The sequence below is a fragment of the Heteronotia binoei genome, chromosome 3 (assembly GCF_032191835.1).
Source record: "Heteronotia binoei isolate CCM8104 ecotype False Entrance Well chromosome 3, APGP_CSIRO_Hbin_v1, whole genome shotgun sequence".
Classification (NCBI taxonomy): domain Eukaryota; kingdom Metazoa; phylum Chordata; class Lepidosauria; order Squamata; family Gekkonidae; genus Heteronotia; species Heteronotia binoei.
In genome coordinates, this window is record NC_083225.1 from 58,011,023 (window position 1) to 58,032,869 (window position 21,847).

The 21,847-nt window shown below is 41.4% G+C and overlaps 1 protein-coding gene across 5 annotated transcripts in view; it reads right to left on the reverse strand.

Moving 5' to 3' along the window:
* LOC132568251 (E3 ubiquitin-protein ligase HERC2) overlaps positions 1-21,027 on the reverse strand; it is a 130,742-nt gene extending 109,715 nt beyond the window's left edge. For 4 of the 5 annotated variants that reach the window (XM_060233876.1, XM_060233875.1, XM_060233874.1 and 1 more), the window contains exons 1-3: positions 20,402-20,513; positions 11,532-11,646; positions 10,486-10,623 (exon numbers count right to left, since the gene is read on the reverse strand). In XM_060233876.1, the coding sequence (XP_060089859.1) occupies positions 10,486-10,623; positions 11,532-11,646; positions 20,402-20,473 (325 nt within the window). In that variant the 5' untranslated portion in view covers positions 20,474-20,513. Of the gene's footprint in view, positions 1-10,485; positions 10,624-11,531; positions 11,647-20,401; positions 20,514-20,993 lie in introns of those variants that run through there. The other variant, XM_060233872.1, reaches the window with a different exon arrangement.
* Positions 21,028-21,847: the final 820 nt, after the last annotated feature.

Below are 21,847 nucleotides of genomic sequence, written 5' to 3' on the forward strand. Positions count from 1 at the left end.
ATTACCTTGCTGGATCAGGGGAATGCTGCAGACATAATTAATCTTGATTTCAGTAAGGCTTTTGACAAGGTTCCACACAATATTTCTTGTAGACAAATTGGTAAAATGTGGTTTGGATACCATTACTATTAGGTGGATCTGTAACTGGTTGACAGATCGCACCCAAAGAGTGTTTGTTAATGGTTCAAAAGTGTTTTCAACTAAACATTAGGAAGAACTTCCTGGCAGTCAGAGTCATTCCTCAGTGGGGCAGGCTTCCTCAGGAGGTGATGGGCTCTCCTCCTTTGGAGGTTTTTAAACAGAGGCTAGATGGCCATCTGACAACAATGCTGGTTCCATAAGTGGGAGGCCAGAAACGGTTCCATCTATGCTTAGTTTTTGTGGCCCTTTCTTACACATCCAGGGAACTGCTGAATGCCACTTTGGTCAGGAAGCAATTTTATCCCTACCATTTTGGCCAGGGATCATGGAGGTTTTTTGCCACCTTCTAGGCATGGAACAGCGGTCACCGGAGCGGGGCAGGTATTTGTGAAGTTCCTGCATTGTGCAGGGGGTTGGACTAGATGATCCTGAAGATTTCTTCCAACTCTATGATACTATGCTTTAATCTAACATTTACCAAGTCCTTTGGTGTAGAAATCTGGTGTGCTAGACAGCATTTCCATGTGTGCTCGTACACACACATACTAGGGCATCTATTTGTTTTTTATTTACAGTATCACCAGCATCAGCAGAATTCAGACACTAACCCAATCCAGACATTAAAAAGGCATCCAGAGAGGATTGTGAGGAACTCCAAAGGGATCTGTTGAGGCTGGGTGAGTGGGCGTCAACGTGGCAGATGCGGTTCAATGTGGCCAAGTGCAAAGTAATGCACATTGGGGCTAAGAATCCCAGCTACAAATACAAGTTGATGGGGTGTGAACTGGCAGAGACTGATCAAGAGAGAGATCTTGGGGTCATGATAGATAACTCACTGAAAGTGTCAAGACAGTGTGCGTTTGCAATAAAAAAGGCCAATGCCATGCTGGGAATTATTAGGAAGGGAATTGAAAACAAATCAGCCAGTATCATAATGCCCCTGTATAAATCGATGGTGCGGTCTCATTTGGAGTACTGTGTGCAGTTCTGGTCGCCGCACCTCAAAAAGGATATTATAGCTTTAGAGAAGGTGCAGAGAAGGGCAACTAGAATGATTAAAGGGCTGGAGCACTTTCCCTATGAAGAAAGGTTGAAACGCTTGGGACTCTTTAGCTTGGAGAAACGTCGACTGCGGGGTGACATGATAGAGGTTTACAAGATAATGCATGGAATGGAGAAAGTAGAGAAAGAAGTACTTTTCTCCCTTTCTCACAATACAAGAACTCGTGGGCATTCGATGAAATTGCTGAGCAGACAGGTTAAGACGGATAAAAGGAAGTACTTCTTCACCCAAAGGGTGATTAACATGTGGAATTCACTGCCACAGGAGGTGGTGGCGGCCACAAGTATAGCCACCTTCAAGAGGGGTTTAGATAAAAATATGGAGCACAGGTCCATCAGTGGCTATTAGCCACAGTGTATGGAGCACAGGTCCATCAGTGGCTATTAGCCACAGTGTATGGAGCACAGGTCCATCAGTGGCTATTAGCCACAGTGTATGTGTGTATATAACATTTTTTGCCACTGTGTGACACAGAGTGTTGGACTTGATGGGCCGTTGGCCTGATCCAACATGGCTTCTCTTATGTTCTTATGTTCTTATGTTCATTTGAAGGGCACAAAATATCACACCAAACAAAAAACTTGTTTTGTTCATGTGCAGTATTTGGATAATTCATCATAACAAAGGAAATTTGCCAAGACAAAGAATGTTAAATTAAACAGTGATGGCCTCCCCTTTTAGCAAGGCTACCACAATTTATCCATAGAATGAGACAAAGGCACTCCAAAGCATGTAGTACCTATGCATGAAAAGTAATTAACAGTATGGGACAATTGCTTGGATTGGAAGGATTTCCACCACAGAGCATAACTTTCTCATCTCAACCCCTTCTAGTGCAGCCCAAAATACCTCACAAAATGCAGAATTTTGGGACGCATTTTGGGCTGCAACACAATGGGTGAAATGAGAAAGTCATGCTCCATGGATGAAAACTCTATCTCTTTGGTGCATTCAAGCCACTGCCACTCAGAGCATACTGCAGTGCTTGTGCCACTGGTCCTCGACCTTGGAGCTGTTTTTTACCTCTAGTGAACAAGAAGTATTTAAGTACTAGTGAAGACAGCAGGACTGTAAGCCCAACTCTCTCCTGGTCAGGTGCATGGGCTTTCCAGCTTCTGTCCAGGTCTAACACAAACTCCTACTATTATCTGCTTCAGCTGTGCTGTGGAAGTTGGTCATTTATGAACTACACTTTCTTTGTTCAGAAGGTGTGGGAGATATTGAGAAAGTTTACTATCCTAAGCAACGCCCAAAATTTCTATTAGAAACTGAAGGTGTTTGATTTTGTTTGTCATTACGTGGTTGCTCCAAACAGAACATATGAGCTATTATTTAAGACATACATATTGCCCACATTGACCAAAAGAAAGTATTCACACTGATTAAGGGCATTCTTATTGCCAAATTTCTGTCCCTTAAATATTTCTACTATACTACACTTTAATAGGGAAATCTGTCCCAAATGGTACCATCTGAACCAAACAGACAGCAGTCCATATGGCAGATGTTTACAAGATAGAACATGGGTCACAGATGCCTTCAATATAGACTTGCAAGCTAAATGATTCAACTTTGAACTAATCCACAGTAGAGCCTCAAGATTAAAATGTCTTTCCTTTTGTTTCTTTTCTTTCTCTCTCTGGTAACCACCTCATCCTAGATTGCTCTAAAATTACATAGCAGGTTTTTTTTTTTATCATTGGAAGACCATGAGCACTACATTCTAATCATGCCCACAGACCACATTTGCAAGGACAGCAAGCATTACTTTCATTTTATCCACTGGTATTATTTTAAGGGGAGGTGGGGGGGGGGGGGGTTTACCCTTACAAAGCTGCTCTTAAAAGCTACAGAATTAGAGATGCCAGCCTCCTGTTGAGATCTGGGCATCCCCCAGAATTCCAGCTTATCTCCAGACAACAGAGATCAGTTCCCTCGGAGGAAATGGATACTCTGGAGGGTGAACGTTGTGGCATTTTACCCCACTGATGTCCCTGTCCTCCTCAGTTTCCCAACCTGGATCTGATAACTCTACCCGGGGGGGGGGGGACCTAGCAACCCCCATATAGATTGCAGAGTATGTTTCAATTATATTTCAAACTGAAGTTTAAACATGGACACTTCACGAACAGCTAAATATTGAAACTACTGGTGCTTGGAGTACTTGAAAACAGAGGGTAAAAAGGAGCCTCAATCTTCCTCCAGAACTTCTCAAAGGATCAGTCAACCTTTTGACCGTCCCCCTCTAGTACCAATACTGTCACAACAAGTGTACATCAAAACATCCAGCCCACATTACTTACTCTATATTAAATTCAGTATTGTTCTGAACTAATGTTGGGAAAACTGAAGCACTTGCTTTTTGGAAACATGAGAAAACATCTCATTTGATTATACATAACTGAGCCACTTTTTTTAGCAGCTACATACCCCACAGTATCAGTCCACAACAGCTGTAACATTAGCAAGCAAGAACCTAGTTAACTGATAGAGATGCCTCATAGGGCTTTATCACTGTAAAAAAATGTTCAAACCCTGGGCAAAGTTTTCAACTACAAAATTCTTTATTTCCTTTCCCCCTAGGATTTTTCAAATGACAAAATGATTCCTCTCTATCATCTCAACATTTCCAAGCTTTATGCAATACTAATCTTTCCTATGCTGTGAAACGAAGCACAACCAGCGTGTCAAGTTAACCTAAAAGGCTACGTGATTTCTTTTTAATTAAGAGGAACCTTTACAACATGAAGCACTGATACATACTAAACATAACAGAAATGGCATAGTGTGTAAACATCTACTTAAGCCAAATTAGGAAACCCACAAGAATAAGCTTTCCCCCACTTTCTTTGCGTCTTAGATGAATAAAATTTGACGTAGCTCCTTTATAAGAGGCATTTTAAAATGTAAAAAGGTAAGCTGTATAAAGGCCACTTGACACAACACAGCCAGCTTATTTGTCACTGTAACCATAGCACTTTACTTTGTAAACAAAAGCCCTAGGGAACATACTTTAGCACATGGCCATCTGCATGCCAGTATTTCATAACAGTGATGACCATTGGATGTGTTCACTGATGCCTAGTGTGAACAGCTGCATCAGTAATGACTCCCCTTGACCTCCCAAGACAAATATGCTATCATTTAAAGACCTCTATATATTATACATCCAGCAATAACCATTCTACATTCTGAAGTTTTTAACCAATACTTCAGACATCTATCTACATATTACCCCATCTCCTAAGTCCAAACACAGTTCTCAACCCCCACACATACTTAGCTTCAGCCCACTCTCTAACATATTAATGGCCACCAAACAGCAGAGCATATTCATTTGTCAGTGCAAAATTTACCAGTGACAAGAACTGTGGTTCCAACAACACTCAGCAAGAAGCCTCAGACTGTAAGCTGTCTGAGAAAGGAACGTGCTAATTCAGTACTACATGCCATATGTGGTATAATCTTGACTCCAAACAAATATTAAAGGCCATCACTCAAATTACATGCAATTTAACTACTTTTCACGATAAAATATCTATCATTCAGGACATATGCAAGATCAGTGAACAAAACATTAGGGAAGTTTGGAGTCATCATCAATATGCTGATAACCCTGCCTTGCATTTTCCAGCCAAGTCCCACAGCTTCAGCTCTTACCTTATCTTCCTAAAGTGGGGAATGAATATGGGAAAGCTTTCCAGCAGTACTAGTCATTACCCTGTATGATCTTGTTATCTGCTTGCTCCTAGACTCTGCACCACATTGTAACAGAGGCCAGAAACTGCCCACCCACCCCAAAAAATCCACTTGGCTAGAAAATAGTGCCCCCCTTTTGTCAGATTCAGGCTAGGCAAAGAGCTTCAGGCTTGCTCATGCACTCTCCCTTCTCCTGAGCAGGATAAATTCGCCATAGGAAATCAAAGTTTTTAATGTGAAAAATTATGTAATTAGGCAGCAGCTATATAAGGATGCATATGCAGCACCAAACTTGGACCATGATCCTAAAAGCCATTTGCCTGAAAGCAAGTGCCATTGATTTCAGTGGAATTTTCTTCTAAGTGTGCTTAGGACTGTAGCCTCAATCCATTAATAGGCTGTACTAGTTACCTAGGGACCTTCTGGAAAGTCTGCCTCACGGAGGCCTTAAAATATACTATTATAGCTGCTAAGATAATTGTTTACAATGTCACACTAAAGCCACTTTGGAAATTGTTATAACCATAGTCAGCATGGCTTCTGATGTGATTTCCTGATGCAATTTCTTTTAACAGCTACAAGAAGTGCTATATAATATAAAGAAAACCACCTCCAATCTCACAAATCAAAAATTTCATGGGCTGCTGAGTCATAACACTAACTAGAAAAACTGCCTTGTGTCTATTAACCAAAATAATATAATGTACTTTTTAAAATGTATATAATGTATTTTTTTGCCTTTACTGCCTTTGAACTCACAGGGGCCTGGAAGTTATATGGTCCAGTCCAAGCCTAATTAGCAATTTAATCTGATAGCCAAGACTTTCACCAAACTGCCTCTATCAAGCTGTTCTTAAGGGCCACACACTGTAGCAGAAAAATAGCGAGGGCCGCACAGAATTCTGGTTTGAAGCAAGGTTTACTTCTGGTACCAAAAGTAGGACCCAGTCGGGCTTGCCCGCCCCAAAGACTGAGTTCCAGTCATTCTGTATACAGACAGCTTTATTCACACAGAAGCGAGCAGGCAGGCACATAAGCTTATCTGATTTCAAGATCCCTGATTTCAGAGGCCTCCCCATGACATCATTCCCTTACTTATCTACTATAGCAATACGCCTCTAAGAGGCCGTTTCTCTTAGCTGGCCAGCTTTGGCCCACACCCACCGAGCGGTGGTCAGCATTTCAATGGAAAAGTTACATCAGACATTTTAATTTTGGAGGGGCAAAGCATGTTCTTTTCATTATTATAGGGGTATTAATTAATTATTCAGGGGCTCTCCTTCAACACACTCTCCAAAATATATACCCACAAAAAATGCTCAAACCAAGTATCTCCCCTTGCTAATCTGGGCATTAAATCTTTTTTCAAAATGTGTGGCAAGCAATTTAGAGACTCTCATTTTTTTAAAAAAAGATGCAAAACAGTACACTCTCAGACTGATGAAAACAAAAGATAAGGTTATTATAGGGAGGCAGAAGAAAAATGTAAGAGCCCCATGGCACAGAGTGGTAAGCTGCAGTACTGCAGTCCAAGCTCTGCTCATGACCTGAGTTCGATCCTGACAAAAGCTGGGTTCAGGTAGCTGCCTCGAGGCTGACTCAGCCTTCCATCCTTCAGAGGTTGGTAAAATGACTGGGGAAGGCAATGACAAACCACCCCGTAAAAAGAGTCTGCCATAAAAACGTTGTGATACAATGTCACCCCAGAGTTGGAAATGACTGGTGCTTGCACAGGCAACTACCTTTTTTACCTTTAGAGGAAAAATAATGGATTATATTTAGGCAGATCAGAAGTAGGAAGTCAATCAAGCAAGGCCGTTGAGACCCTGGATGAGAAAGGAATGAAATCTGATACAGGAAGGTGTGGAAAGTGCAAGTAGCTGAATACATTCTCTATCTTCACTACAGAAGATACAGGGTACTTGCCCACAATGGAGACGCTCCTTTTGGAGCTAGAAGAACTAAGTCAAATAGATGTGACTAAACATATATAGGTCTAACCAATAAAAAGTAACAAGTCTCTTGGTACAGATAGCATACTCTTGAAGAGTTCTGGCAATAAAATACAATGTAGAGTTACTCCCATATATGACCAATGATTTCAAGAACTCAAATGTAAAATTACACATCTCTTCGCAGTGGTCTGATGTGAATGCAGTTTTGGGGTACCGCTATTGCTCTAGTTGATTCATATAGCTATCCTGTTTTTTTGTTCTGGTTATCTGATGATGGAATTATATTATGTTTCACTATACTGTGAACCACCTTGAACACATGTATGTATAGAGGCAGTGCTCAAGTATTATCAATGAATACCTTCAACTAGTTTCTAAAGTTGGCCTCACTACCAGAAGATGAGAAAGCAACAAATGGAGTGCCAATTTTTTAAAACGGGATTTAGAGGGGTAATCTGGAACTGTAAACCTAAAGTCTGTGCTGGGTAAATTGATCAGACAGTTGAAGAAAGAATTATTTAGCATACAAAAAAATAAGCCCTACTGAAGAAGAATCAATATGGCTTCTCCAAATAGTAGTGCTGCCTCACTAACTTTCTGAAGTTCTTTGTTCTTAAATATATTAGTATGACCGTGCAGATATAAAATACATGCCACAAAATAAGAAGAGGACAGTTCTGCTCATGGATTAGTTAATAATCAGTAGGTAGAACTAAATCTCCACAATGTAGAGGAGAAAGCAGCAGCATTTCCCTGGAATTGGTATTACTACGAGTGATATTATTTATTCATATATGTTCTGATAGGGGTAAACACTGAGCTGGCCAAGTGTGCAAATAACACCAAATTTTTCAGGATAGTGAAAGACAAACAGGTTGCAGAATGCTCCAAGAGGAACTCTACAAACTCAGTTCATAGACAACAAAATAGCAAATGAGATTCTGTGTAAGCAACTGTTTTAAGGGATGCATATTGGTGCAAAAATACTAAGGCTACATATACATTGATGGGGTCTAAACTAAGAAAGAGACCTTAATACTGTGATAAATAATTCAACTAAAAAGTTGATTTAGTGTGCAGCACCAGTGAAAAAAATGAATAGATGTTAGGAATTATCAGGAAAAAAACAGAGACAAGCCTGTCAATAAGCCCTTTTACAGATCTACAGTGTGGTCATATTTGCACTACAATGGATAGGTTCAGTCAGCCCATCTCGAAAAGGATACTAAAAGGTAAAAGTAATCCCCTGTGCCAGCACCAGTCATTTCCAACTCTGGGGTGAAATCGCTCTCACAACGTTTTCACAGCAGATTTTTTACGGGGTTGTTTGCCATTGCCTTCCCCAGACATCTACACTTTCTCCCTAGCAAGCTGGGTACTCATTTTACCAACCTCGGAAGGATGGAAGGCCGAGTCAACCTCGAGCCGGCTACCTGAATCACCAGGATCGAACTCAGGTCGTGAGCAGAGCTTAGGACTGCAGTACTGCAGCTTTACCACTCTGTGCCACAGGGCTCTTCAAAAAGGATACTACTGAACTAGAAACGGTGCAAAAAATGGGGAAACCAAGATGATCATTGTGTGTTGATTCCCTACAAGAAAAGCCTATAGAGTTTGAAGGTTTTTCATACAATGCCATCTAATAACTTCAAATTCCGATATGTACATACTGTCAAAAGGAAGTCTCTGGGCAAAATCCTATCCCTTTGGATAAAGTCCCATTTTGTTCAATGAGGCTTACTCTCAGGAAAATGTTCTTAGGATTGCAGCCTGCCTTTGTCAATTTTTAGGTGCACTAGGGAAATTAAACAGATGCCTCAAACAAATTTTTGAAACTTTCTATAACAGTGAGTGAAGCAAAAAAGGATTAAGATTTATACTACCATATTTCACAAAATGTCAAGCACAGTGATACCTTCCAATTATGCCTTAATCATCAACTGCAATTATTAATGTAGTCTGTTCATCTTATAAGCAGTATAACATTCCACTGAACCAAAGATAACTCATATTTCTTAATTTTTTAAATCTTGCGTACATAATTCAAGTATCACAAAAAACTTACACATTCACCATGTGATCACCATACAACCAGGTCTCATGACTCTACTCTTTCTGAAGAGCATTCAAGAAATACATGCACACTAGTAACTAATCTAATGATGTGTCTTTCGAGCTCATGCATAAATATGCTCTGGACATATCTAAACCATTATCATAATGCAGTTCTGTACCACTATAATACCTATTCCCTGACCTCTTACTTCAAAATGTCCATAAAGAAAGATGGCAAATAGTTTAGAACCAACGAAGCCAGAATGCTATTTCCTTCCCTTTCATAACAAGGCTCTTTTGACCACAGCCTTCAGCCTAATCCCACATGAGGGGGAGGGGGAAGGAATCTCACTGCAGTCACAAAACTGTTTTAGTTTTAAGCTGGGTTGCTAAAAGGTAGGATTCCAGTAACCTGGTGATATATGGGTCCTTATCTTGTACAAGAAAAGAAACGCTCTGATTAATATTTGTGAGCTCATTTTCCTCAAGTATCGAGGTAACCCATCTCTATCTTTCCTCACTGAATTTGGGGCATTCTATATGAGCCAAGGTGTCAGAATGTTATTTTACAGAAGATAGTGCTATTGACAATCTGAAAGAACAGGGGACTCAGAATAACCAGACTAGACAGTATAAATCTACAGAATAAACATTATAATATTTTAATGGGAAACACACTTCTACAAGCACACAGAGGACCAAAGCTAGGGAACCAGAATCAGTCCATGCTCTCTAGTACATGTTCACTGCTGATACACATTCAAAGGTTACCATATGGTAACCTTTGGTCATCACCATATATGTAGTAGACACAGCACATGGCACTTCGAAAAAGTGGTTGTGGAGTTCCTCTACAACCTTCAACATGCTACACCATACTCAGAAAAAGATCTGTGACAGTATGCAGTTCTCATTAAGTATCAACTAAAACTGTTGAGGACATCAAGCTGAGAGAATAACTTCTAGCCTGTGTGACTAAATCTAGCTCAGTTGAGAATCCTTATGACAACAAACATTTTTCGTTGAATTTTAATTATTGTTTGTATCATGTTTCGATTCCTATGGATCACTTTCGGCTCAAAGGTGAGATAAAAATACAATAAAATAATATAACACTTTTTAACAATATTGAACACAAGTTAATCATCTCACCAAAACAACCCTTTCCCATTGGAGTCCAACATCAGTGCTGTGGGTTTGGTTCTTTCCACTACAGATGAAAGGCTACCTTAGAAACCCACACCCAAAGGAGAAAGCATGCACCTCACCTCCTGTCTCCAAGCACTTGTACACAATCATCATGGCTCTCAACACTTTTGTACAAGAGCCAAGTCCTGCTTCTTAACATAACCTAACATTTCTGCAGAAATGGAGGATCATACTACCAAGTATGTCTGGTCTTAAATTGCACAACTTAATATTGTAGAGCAACAGTCTATTGACACCTTAAAAACTAGCATTTATTTTAATTAGTCACAGCTCACTTCTTCAGATATGTGATCAATATGGCTGTCACAATATAATATACAACTCTACTCCATAAGAAGAAAATCTGGGAAGACATTACATTACCTGGCTGTCTGCCCCAAACCCAGCTTTCAACAATTGATTTGGCTCTGTAGGTAGGTAACGGAGTATCCTCGTCATCTTTTCTTTCTTTGTCATTCTGTTCTTCTTTCTTTGATCCAGCTTGCCCTTCAGTGCTTTCATCTACAGAAGAAATGCAACCAAGTAAATTGTTGTTTTTATAAAGCAAGCTTTTTTGCAGAAAAGAATTTCTCACCTTCAGTAATGAAAAGGTCATTTTGTGTCCTTAGATCCACTCTAAAGAGCGGGACGGAGTAAGGAGAGAGAAGCACTAACTTTACTGCCACAGATGCCTCATCTCCTGTTTCACTGAGTAACTCTGCAACCACTTCTACTTAAAAATCTGTAACACTGTTAAAGCCATGTTCTGAAAGTCAAAGATTTCTACGTAATCTATCTACTTTTGGACTGGAAAGCAAAATCAATAACACTCTGTGATACAATGCAGGAGGCAGAGAGGGAAAACCTGCCACTGGACTCCCACAAATGTTTTGCAACAGCTTACCTCCTCAGACCTCTGCATAAATAACTACAGATTCGTATGAATTTAGATTGTGATGGAAGTATACGCCCAATTATTATTACAAACATCCACTGCATTAGGATTTTTTTTTAAGAATTTAATTCCCAAAAGAACAACTCCCATTTATAATACAGAAATTCAAATATATAAGGAATCAAACTATAACAGTAAACAGCAATACACATGTAATTGGTGAAGGCAGAAGTATTTGATACTTAACTTCTAAACACAAGATTAATAGCAGCTCTCTATTACTACCAAATCAGCTATGGCGGGGAGTGGAGTCAAGGACCTACAGAAGGAAGGAGAAGGCAACAAAAATCCTCTCTGCACTCACAGATGAGAATCCAACCCAGGAAATTGCAAATCATAGAGAATCCTCAGTACTCATTAAAAATTAACCTTCCAGGAAAAATCATACTCATTTGTATCTGCTGAACTGAACAATTCCTTAATTAATAAACTTTTTCCCTCTATAATTGGCGTAGAGGAGGAAAAGGGGACCCACCTTTCCGTGGAGAAGCTTCACCACTTTGGGAAATTTCAGAACCAGTGTATACAATTTCTCCATCTTTCACCATTTCATTCCACAAGCCACAGAGTCCATCCCGTGTAAAAGCAAGCTTTTTTGAGGGAGAAAAAAAATCATCAACTATTAAGAGTTGTGACCTCCTGCATCCTAGAAAACTACAAACAATTTTTTTTTGGACTCCAGTCCTCTGGTTACTAAAGCATCTGCTGATGTTAACCAACTGTGCAATTAAGTAATCTGGAACCTTAAACTGGCACCCAAAGAACGGGATAACATGTGCTCTGCTAAGCTCAACAACAAAGAATTTAAAAATAAACATGTTACACCATGATGCAGCAGCAACTCAGACCAAGCTTTCACAAACAGCAATTAAGTCATTACTGCATCTGGGATGTATTATGTGGGAGCCCACACTACCATGCTTAAACAAACCTAGTCCAGAACTTGGAGCCATCCCCAAAACTTAGAAGCCAGTATCAACACGTTACTCAAAATGAACTGATAAAGATATAATATACCTCAGCAACACTAAACTCTCATTTGATGTGATTATTTGCTTCTCTTAAAGAGCTGTAAAAGGCTCCTGTTTATTTTCAAAGAGCACTCATCTACCTACATGTGTCATTTTATATGTACTTCTGCGAAGAGCTGACGTGTGGAGTGTACATTCCTCTCCCTCTTCCTCCTCCATACCAACCAAGGCTGACTCCACAAATGGAGCAGAACTTTCTTGGCTCCCACCGACATGCAAGCTCAAAATGTCCCTTGAAGTCCTGTTTCTGGCAGTTCCTAACTATGATATGAGTGTCCAGTAAGAAAGGGATGAGAAAGCGATATAGACTAGGGCTGAAATCCCTAAGCATAACATACTTCACAGGGTTGTTGTAAGGATAAAATGGAAGAAAGGAGAACAGTTTGTTGCTTTTGAAGGTCCTCCTGGGGAGAAAGGTAGGATATAAATAAATAAATAGCCTACATACATGGACACACAATGCCTCCTGGCACTGGCATTCGGAGGTTTACTGCTTTTGAACATGGAGGTTCTCTTTAGATACCATGGCACAAAAACTGATTCAGAATTGCTTGAACCACATTCTAGGAGAGTACTGCTAAGAAGTCTAAAAGTCTGGACAACTTACTGCACACTTCATCCTTTTCACTAACTGTGCTTATGGCTGCTGATTCTCCAGCAAAAAGAATCAATGATGTCACATACCAGGTTCTTTTGTTTTTATGCTATCTTAATATAGCCAACTACACTTTAAAAGGCAATATATTTTATACATCCCCTGAAACTCAACAAAAGAAATGAAATAATGTCTTGGATGGAAATTAAAAGAACACCACATACAGTTTCAGCTTAGATTCCATTTGCAATCCAAGATGGAATAAAAACTTTAGTGTTATTTCTGTTTGATCTGCATAAGTGAATTCATAATTCAAGTTCTAGTTTGAATTATGATCTGTATTTTTGGTTTTACTGTATTCCCATCTCCTTTTTAACAAATCAAAGGGGTTGGCAATACAAATGCATATGCACTTCCTAGGGATAACCACCTAAATAATGTTAATTAAAATTGTGAAGCTGCCCAATTTGCCTGACTTCATACTGGCATTCATTTATTACACTGCAATGCTTCATCAAATTAGTGCTTTTCTTAGTGGAAATTTCACAGGAAGAATGTAACAAATATAGCAGGTTTATCAAAAATAAATACAATAGTGAAAATTGTTCCATGGTTTTGCAGCATTTTAAGTAGCTACTTATCTAATAAGCCACGGTGAATCAAAAGCCAGGATAGTTCTGTCTAATGCACATTCTTTGCACATTAGGCATTTGGGCAATGGAATCTGCATATGGAATTCTAGTTTAACATGGGATTGCGCCCTTTACAGTCGTAAGTATTGGCGCTCTCTCTCTCTCTTAACATTAAGGCTACAATGTCAAGGAAATACGATGGTGTTTGGAAATGCTTGCACAAGATACCTTATAGCAGGTCTATCAAGGTCGGAATTATCCCCTCTACCTAGAAGTGGGCCTCCAGGATTTCAAGAAGTATTTTACATTGCCCACTACTTGACATAGTTAACTGGAGATGCCCAAGATTGAACCTGATACCTTCTGCATGCAAAGCATATGATCTACTTCTGAGCTACAGCCCCTTCCCTTGAGAAGAGTCCAAGGAAGCAGTAGCAGCAAAGGAATCTCCTGAAGAGGTGTTTGTGACATTGAGCATCAAAAGGGGTCCATCTTCAGTTATATACAACATTAATTTCATGTTAAAGAAGTGAGTCAAGAATGAAATGTCTTTTATTTAAACTAAACAGTCCAGAATGAATTAACTTGCTTGACATAATACCAGATATGCAGAATACTGAAAAGAATCACATATATCCCAAGGTTTGAGACATTCATGGACTTTTATTTCCACTTAGAAATGAGTATTTTGTTCAGTTTTATACTGCGTTAATCCAGTGTGATTTTTAAAATTTTACAAGCTTACACTTAGAAATATGCTTCCTTCTTCCTTGGTATAATGAATATCATCAATTTAAGCATTTAAACTTCCATTTAGACTCAAGTACAGTATTATTTGCAACAATTAACTAGTTGCTAGCAATTCCAAGAACCACCATACTCCCAATAATGGTAAACTGAAGGCAAGGAGAAATGAATATTAGTACAGTCTTTCATTTTTCTGTATCTGCCTACCCAACTGTTTTAAAACAAAGACAGATCCAGCTGTTACCAAGGAGAACCCCCCCCAAAAAAAAACCTCTTACCAAATGGTATTAAAATCCTGCATACACCTCAGCAAAGGCAACTCTTTTTCCCCCCAACAATATTAACCAACTACATACTTTTTCATCCTAATAATGTTAATTCAATGCAAAACTGAGTTATGATTGCTTTGCTTAAGTAAAGATTCCCAACATGAAAGTGAAGGGGAAAACGAAACCTAAAGACCTTTAGAAATTTCCTTACCCTGTTCATATTTGGACAACCACTTACATTTGCATTAACCATAGACAAAAATATTCAGCAAAGATGCATAAGATTATCACTGAACATCAATATTTTGAGAATAGCATCTAACATACTTAAAATGTTTTCTTGGTAAAACTGAACAATTGCTCAGTGAGCTTTGGTTTTCTAGCTGGGCGCTCAGTAATTTTAAAGTATAATTTATCAGGAGACATAATTTTCAGCACCTACATCCACTCTGGTGCTGTGTGCAGATTCTACTACCACCAAATAATAACTTCTTAGCTGAAAGGTCACTATTTACCCAAAAACAAATCTGGCTTCTACACTAATCCATAGTAAGACAGTCTATGGCACGAACGTATTTTCCTGCAATTAAATAAAATATTTGAAAAAATAACTATTAAAAGTTTCATACAACCTTACAAAAATGGTAGATTATATAGTGCAAGAGAGTAATATAAATGAGTTACATCACAATGTAAAACTGTCAAGGAAACTCCAGAAAGATGCACACACACATACTAGGGTTGCCAAGTCCAATTCAAGAAATATCTGGGGACTTTGGGGGTGGAGCCAGGAGACATTAGGGGTGGAGCCAAGATCAAGGCTGTGACAAGCATAATTGAACTCCAAGGGGAGTTCTGGCCATCACATTTAAAGGGACAGCACACCTTTTCAATTCCTTCCTTTCATAGGAAATAATGAAGGATAGGGGTACCTTCTTTTGGGGCTCATAGAATTGGACCCCCTGCTCCAATCTTTTTGAAACTTGGTGGGTATTTTGGGGAAAGGCACTAGATGCTATACTGAAAATTTGGTGCCTCTATCCCAAAAAACAGCCCCCCCAGAGCCCCAGATACCCGCGGATCAATTCTCCATGATTTTCTATGGGAATATATCTCCATAGGGAATAACAGAGTTCCCAGCAGACATTTCCCTCCCCTCCCCCCGCTTTCTGACGACCCTGAAGCGGGGGGAGGGCCTCCAAACCGGGGGATACCCTGCCCCCACCTGGGGATTGGCAACCCTAACACATACACACACAAAAAATCACAAGCATGAAAGCAAGTCTCAATTTTCATGTTGGCTTTTAATCTGAAATCTAAAATTCTTTGACTGACTTCTCCAGGGCCCACAACTGCAAACATGGAATTTCACCAGGTAGCTGGCAAGACAGCAGGTGCATGGTAGTTTGATGATATATTTTATTCTAGCACTATTCAGCACAAACCTAACTACACAGCAATCTCCAATTTTGATATATTTATTTGCTTCACTATGTTTTTCTCCCATAATGAAATCCAAACGAATGGTGACCATATAAACTAAGTTTGCTATTCCTGCTTGGTCCTTGCTAATCTTCATGTTGTCTGCTAATTTTTCTGCTTGCCCTCTACCTATATATACAGACTGATGACTTCCATTTCAATGTATCTGAAGAAGTTTGCGTGCACGTAAAAACTTTATTGGTCTTAAAAGTGCCACTGGACTCAAATTTTGTTCTATAACTATTCAGTATCTTGTCCATTCTTTTATTAAACTTATGCATTATCAAAATAAATTTGAGCAATCCTCTGTGCCACAGCTTCTTGTGGTTGGCCATGATATGTAATGCATAAGATCAGCGCCAGAATATAATCAAATTGAGACAACAGAATGGTAATGTGAATTATGAACAGAAAAAAAATCAATACAAGGAACAGAAACAAAACAGAACACACAAAAGTTGTATCTCATACAAGACAATTTTGATAGTATACAGCATACATTATAGAAGGTATCTTTATAGAAGTGTATTAATAACAAGCTGTATACCATTAAACAAAGTATCAACAACATTTTACTTAATATGAATCTTCAGTCCTTACTACATTTAAATAGACCATTACCAGTTACATTTCGAGGAGAATGCCACCAACACTCAAACCATTTCTCTATTAATTAAAGAGAAATATATTTGTATATTTTGGAACACCTAAGATAACATGTTGATTTTGCTCCATTTTTACCAGCATTTGTACAACTTTTTTTGATTTTTGCAGTGGTCACCTTATTTTATACTATCATATTTAAAACAGTTTCCACTACAATAAACACTAGAAACTATGCGCTATTCTAAGCATTTTTTCCAATATGCAGGTATACAACCTCTTCCGTAACCAATTTCATATTTTCTTGTGTATTTCAACGTTTTATGCCATCTTTATACTAAACTTAGGGTCCCCAGAAGACACAAAATAACAAATGATAAGTACATATATTTTAATTTAAAATTGTTAAAATTGTTTTCATTACATGTATTTATAAAAATGAAACTCTTAAAAACAAGAACAGACAAAAGACATAAATGGGAAGGAGGTTCGGTATTTTATTTATGCATACAAACTTTTAATTAGCTATTCAACTTTATGATGTAGCCTTACTGAACCTTCAGCATCTTGTAAGGTACTCATTTATACTAAGCCTTCTGTTTGTAAAGGTGATACTAACAGCACAACCCAGAGGGGGGAGGGAGCGGAAAGTCTTTTGGGAGCAGAAAAGCCGCTACGTGGGCGCAGGAGGGGCTTACGCCAACGTACGACTGGCGCCACCACAGTGGAGGGGAATTATGTGGGCAGGGGGCCACCCGAGGGCAGCGGCACCTGAGGGCTGCACCCAAAAGTGGGTGGAAGTGAGGCAGAGCGCGATGTTCAGGCAGAGGAAGGGGTGAAGTTGGGGGCGTGACCAGGATTAGGCGGCTTCCTGAGCAGTTTGGCCCATGACAGCCCCCCCCCCCCCCGAGAGGCACAATGTTATGCCAGCAAAAATAGCGGGATGTCCCATAGGCACTCATTGAAACCAAAAACAAAGGTCGCCTCCACTGCTGCAGAAGATCGTAAACCCCTTAGGGAGCAGCTTGATTGCCTCACCAATCCCCACGTGTCTCAGCTTGACAAGCCTCCTCCCCGGCGCCCAATCTCAGGCCCCCCCCCCACAAATACTTCCGCTCTGCCTCGCACAACTCAGTTGTTAGGGGCAGCTTCACATGGCGGGAAGCTCTGCGAGCTCCCTGCCATACAGACTTAGAGTGAGGGACAGGCAGGCACGTTGGTGACGGGTTTTGCACCATGCGGTTGCTTTGACAGTATTTTGACTTGTGAGAGGGAGAGAGAGGTCTCTCCCCTGGGGCTAACTGCTCGTTTCCAGGTTTTCACAGGTTCCGGGCTCCCAGAGGCTCTGCATGAGAGGACTGTCGCCCATGGCTGGGTAAGTTTCACTGTCCACCCCCATCCGCCCCCTCCCCTCGCTCTCAACCGCTCAATATGCGAGTGTCTCTGGCACTTGAATCCAGCAGTGGGCTCCAGCAGGGGGCATTTGCTGAGCCCACTTCTCTGTGCTGCAGTCTGCTCCTTCCCCTTGATCTGCCCTCTGCCACATTCCCAACCCCTTGTAGGGCATGGGGGGAGGGGGTGTATGGCAGCTGCCCTGATGTGGGGAGGTGGGTCAGAGACTGTCCCTTTAAAAGAGCACTCAAGTGAAATGCAGCCTGCTCTTCCAGCTGCCGCCCCTGCAGGTACTCTTGATCTCTGTCTCCGTTTTGCAGGTGGGACTCCAACACAGAGGCTTCCGCGTGTGTTGCTCCACTGCCCCCCCCACTCCCTCAGCTGCTTCTGCCTGCCGCTTGGAATGGAGCACCACCCACGGCAAGACTGCCCAGCGCGCTCCAGGGAGACTGTTGCACTCTGTTCTGGAAAAATAAAAGTCTAAGCTGCGCCTTCTGTTGTCTCTCCTGCTTGGCATCTGCTGCACATTCCCAGGGCAACCCCCCCCCCTCTGTTAGTGGCCTCTCCGAGGGAATGCCTGGGAGGGTGGGCAGACTTGGTTCTTGGGGGGGGGAATGGGCTATGAGCCGCCACACTGCCCCCCGCATGGCTGGACAGGGGAGGGGGGGTGGTGCCCCTCAGCCTGCCCGGGCTGATGGCCTACCCGACTGCACAGAGTTGTTGTGCGCTGGGTACTTGGCAGGGGAGCGCTGAAGTGGATGCATGCCCAGCGGCTCGCACTCTGAGTTCTGTGCCCCCCAGGGGAGGTGTTCCTTGCAATTAGCAGGGGGCAGCAGCAGGGCAACACCGGGGGGAGCTCCAGGGGGTGTCTTTCGGACTTGGTCTGGCCACTCCAAGACACACATTCCAGCTGCTGTCTAGGACAGCGAACTCCTGCACTTGGCACTTCCTGCTTGTTTGCACATGCCTCTGCTCGCCTGCCTGCCATTGGCAGAGTCTCTGACAGCGGGAGGGAGTGGGGGGATTGACAGCCTCACAGGCATGGGCTTTCCGCCCCCTCGCCGGTGATGTGCAACGGGCTGGTCAATCCCGTGGTCCCGTGCAAGCCTGCGCCTCCCCCACCCCTGTCTCGGAAGTGGGCCAATGGCGTGCGCCTGCGTGGAATCACCATGGCAACGTGTTCTCTCTCGCTCATCGGGCTGCTCTTCCCCCTCCAAGCGTGGCGTAATGTCTCCCCTTTGGAAACCTATGAGTGGCGCTGTAGATCCATCCATGCCCGAGCGGCCGTCAGCCACATATGTCTGGATTGGGCTGCCCATCAGCACCATTATAAGACATTATGTATTTATTTCAAGGGGGAAGGATTTACCACAGTTGCCTCATCCCACAAGGCCTGCTAAATTTTAAAGTCAGATGGAAAAGCCAACTAGCCTTAAGTACCTTCAGTCTTTTTAGACACCACAAAGTGCAAAAACATTGAAGGAATCAAAACTGTCTTGTTTTTCAACAGGCTCACAACAAACTGTACTAAAAGAGACTAACAGTGCAAGCGTACGCAAAATTACTCATGTCTAAGTTCATTGAAATCAATGAGTTTTAGAATGCACTGAAAATCCATAATTAGTGTTGAAAACAGAATATATAATGATATGTATAGCATAATTCATGTTCAGTTTCAGCAAGAAAGGCAGATTATAAATGAATTAAAGTTATACTATACCCTACTAAGAGTAAACATACGATACAAAGAAGTTGCCCACTCCCCTGGTCGAGCTACATGAGACACAGTTTTTGATGTTTTAGAAATAGATCCTAAAACAATTGGCTAATTTCATTCTGTGGCTGTAAAAGCTGTCCCCTTCCCCATCTTGCCCAGTACCAGGAAGCAGAATACATCTGCTTCCACCATCACCTGTAATAATTAGAATGTATCTGCATAAACACCACCTTAGTGTGCTTACATTATGCATATCCATGCAGAAAATAAATGTATTTCCCTTTTCATCACTGCTTCCATCTAATTAAAAGTTTTAAAAAGACCAACTTTTAAAGGAAGATTGACACAGCAAACTTGTACTCAGTTATTCCACTTCAAAGTCTCAGATGATTGGAGTGGGTAAACAGTTACAGTGATCTCAACAAGTTCAAGGACTACCTTGACTATTTATCACCCTTCCTTCACTCACTACCCACCAATTCAAAATACACTGCCACTAGTGCTCACCTATTTTTTAGCCATAACATGGAAGAATATAAATGTTCCATTAATACATCAGCAATGGACCAAAATTATTTATAGTAATATTCCCAAAACTATCATAGTATAGTGTCTAAATATGAGCTAGGGTGCTTAATAGGAACATTACATGTAATTCAATATGGCTTTGAATACATTTCAAGTACTCCCATTTCACAACTGTATTTTTTCATCTTTGTTGCGTTGAGCAATTGTAACATCAATATGCTTTCAAATGGTTCATCAGTACTGATACTCCAGTCACTTTCTTTCATTAGAAAACAGGCTGTATTTAACAGTGTCTTTTAGTACACTATCATGCACCATATTATCCTGAACAATGAAAAGGAGTTCTTACCTGCAAGTCTGTCTTCAGCCATTTGGAGTCAAATCTAGTCTGAGCAGCCAAACAAAAAGATTCAGAAGACATCTTCCCTTCCACAGCCAGACTTTTCAGCTAGCTGGACAACCTGTTACAAAAATATGTGTATTATTAAGGTGATATTACAATCTACAGATGATTCTCTTGTCTCGGCTGATATCCACCTGACCTAAAAGCTATTCTCATGAAGAAGCTACTACAGCAGGCTACACACCATACACCTACTCAATGTTTGACAGCTGGTAAACAGCAGCCTCAATATAGCCATTCAGTCTATACTCATGTCCTCCCCAAAGAACTAAAATCAAAAATATTCCTCTTGGATGCACCATTCCTTAAGAAACTATCCTTCAGTGCTATCCTTTAGACTTGTAACTGGTGCATAAAATAAATAATTGATTAATACTTATGCAAGTCAACTAATCTAAACCATTTACCCTACTTAACCCTGAAAAAACCATTATGAAAGAGAGGGAAGCAATACAGCTAACTCTAGAAAAGGACAGATTTTCACTGCCTTCTCCAGTCCCACCATCTACACTGCAAAAGGAGACGAATATATTCTCACCACACAGATTTTATACTGTTTCAAGCTGCAAAAACTTCTTTCTGCTCATCAGCAAAAAGGAAGGAGAAGAAAGAGATTTGCAATCCGGGGCATCAACCTGCAAGGCCCAAACCTCAAAGTACATTGCTTGCCTAATTGCAGAGCATCTCTAAAAACAAAAAAGGGAGGGAGGGAGCCAAGATTAGGAAAAACCACTCTGCATCAAAGCAGATTCTCCCCACTCAGCGAACGTAAGGGCTCCTACTCAAGCTCACAGAACAAGCTCCAAATACAAAACATCTTGCTCACCGTCAGAAACAGGCAGGAAATCCTCACACATGGCAACCGCCACCCCAAAACCAAGATAACACAGTTGCAAACATGAAACCCAACCCCCCCTCCAAAAAAAACCAAAGCAGAAGAGACCCATTAGAAAGGGAAACCGAGGCTCAGGTCTGAGCTCCCCCGAATCATTTCCCCAAGCGGCCGAGCACACAATGCACGCGCAGAAACACACACGCCTTGTTCCCAGCGAGAAGCTTTCCTCCCCCTCGCCGATTTTCCTCCCGTCAGGGAAGAACGAGGGCTCCTTGAGAGAGGCCCAGCTCCCTACAGGCTCCCGTAGACAGCTAGGAGGTCTATGGGGCCTCCCGTCCCTGGGGTCTGTGGGGGCCGCCGCCTCCTCTTCCTTGCACCGATTCGGGGAGGCCTCCTGCAGAGGGTCTCTCATGTACTCACCAAGCCCGCTCCCCTTGGCCGTGAGGGGAGGGCGGCGGCGGCGGCGGCCCCAGGAGCGACCTGTCAGCCGCCCACCAGCTAATCCCCCTCCCCGACTCTTCCCCTCCCCCAATGCCCAGCCAAACCGGATAGAGGTG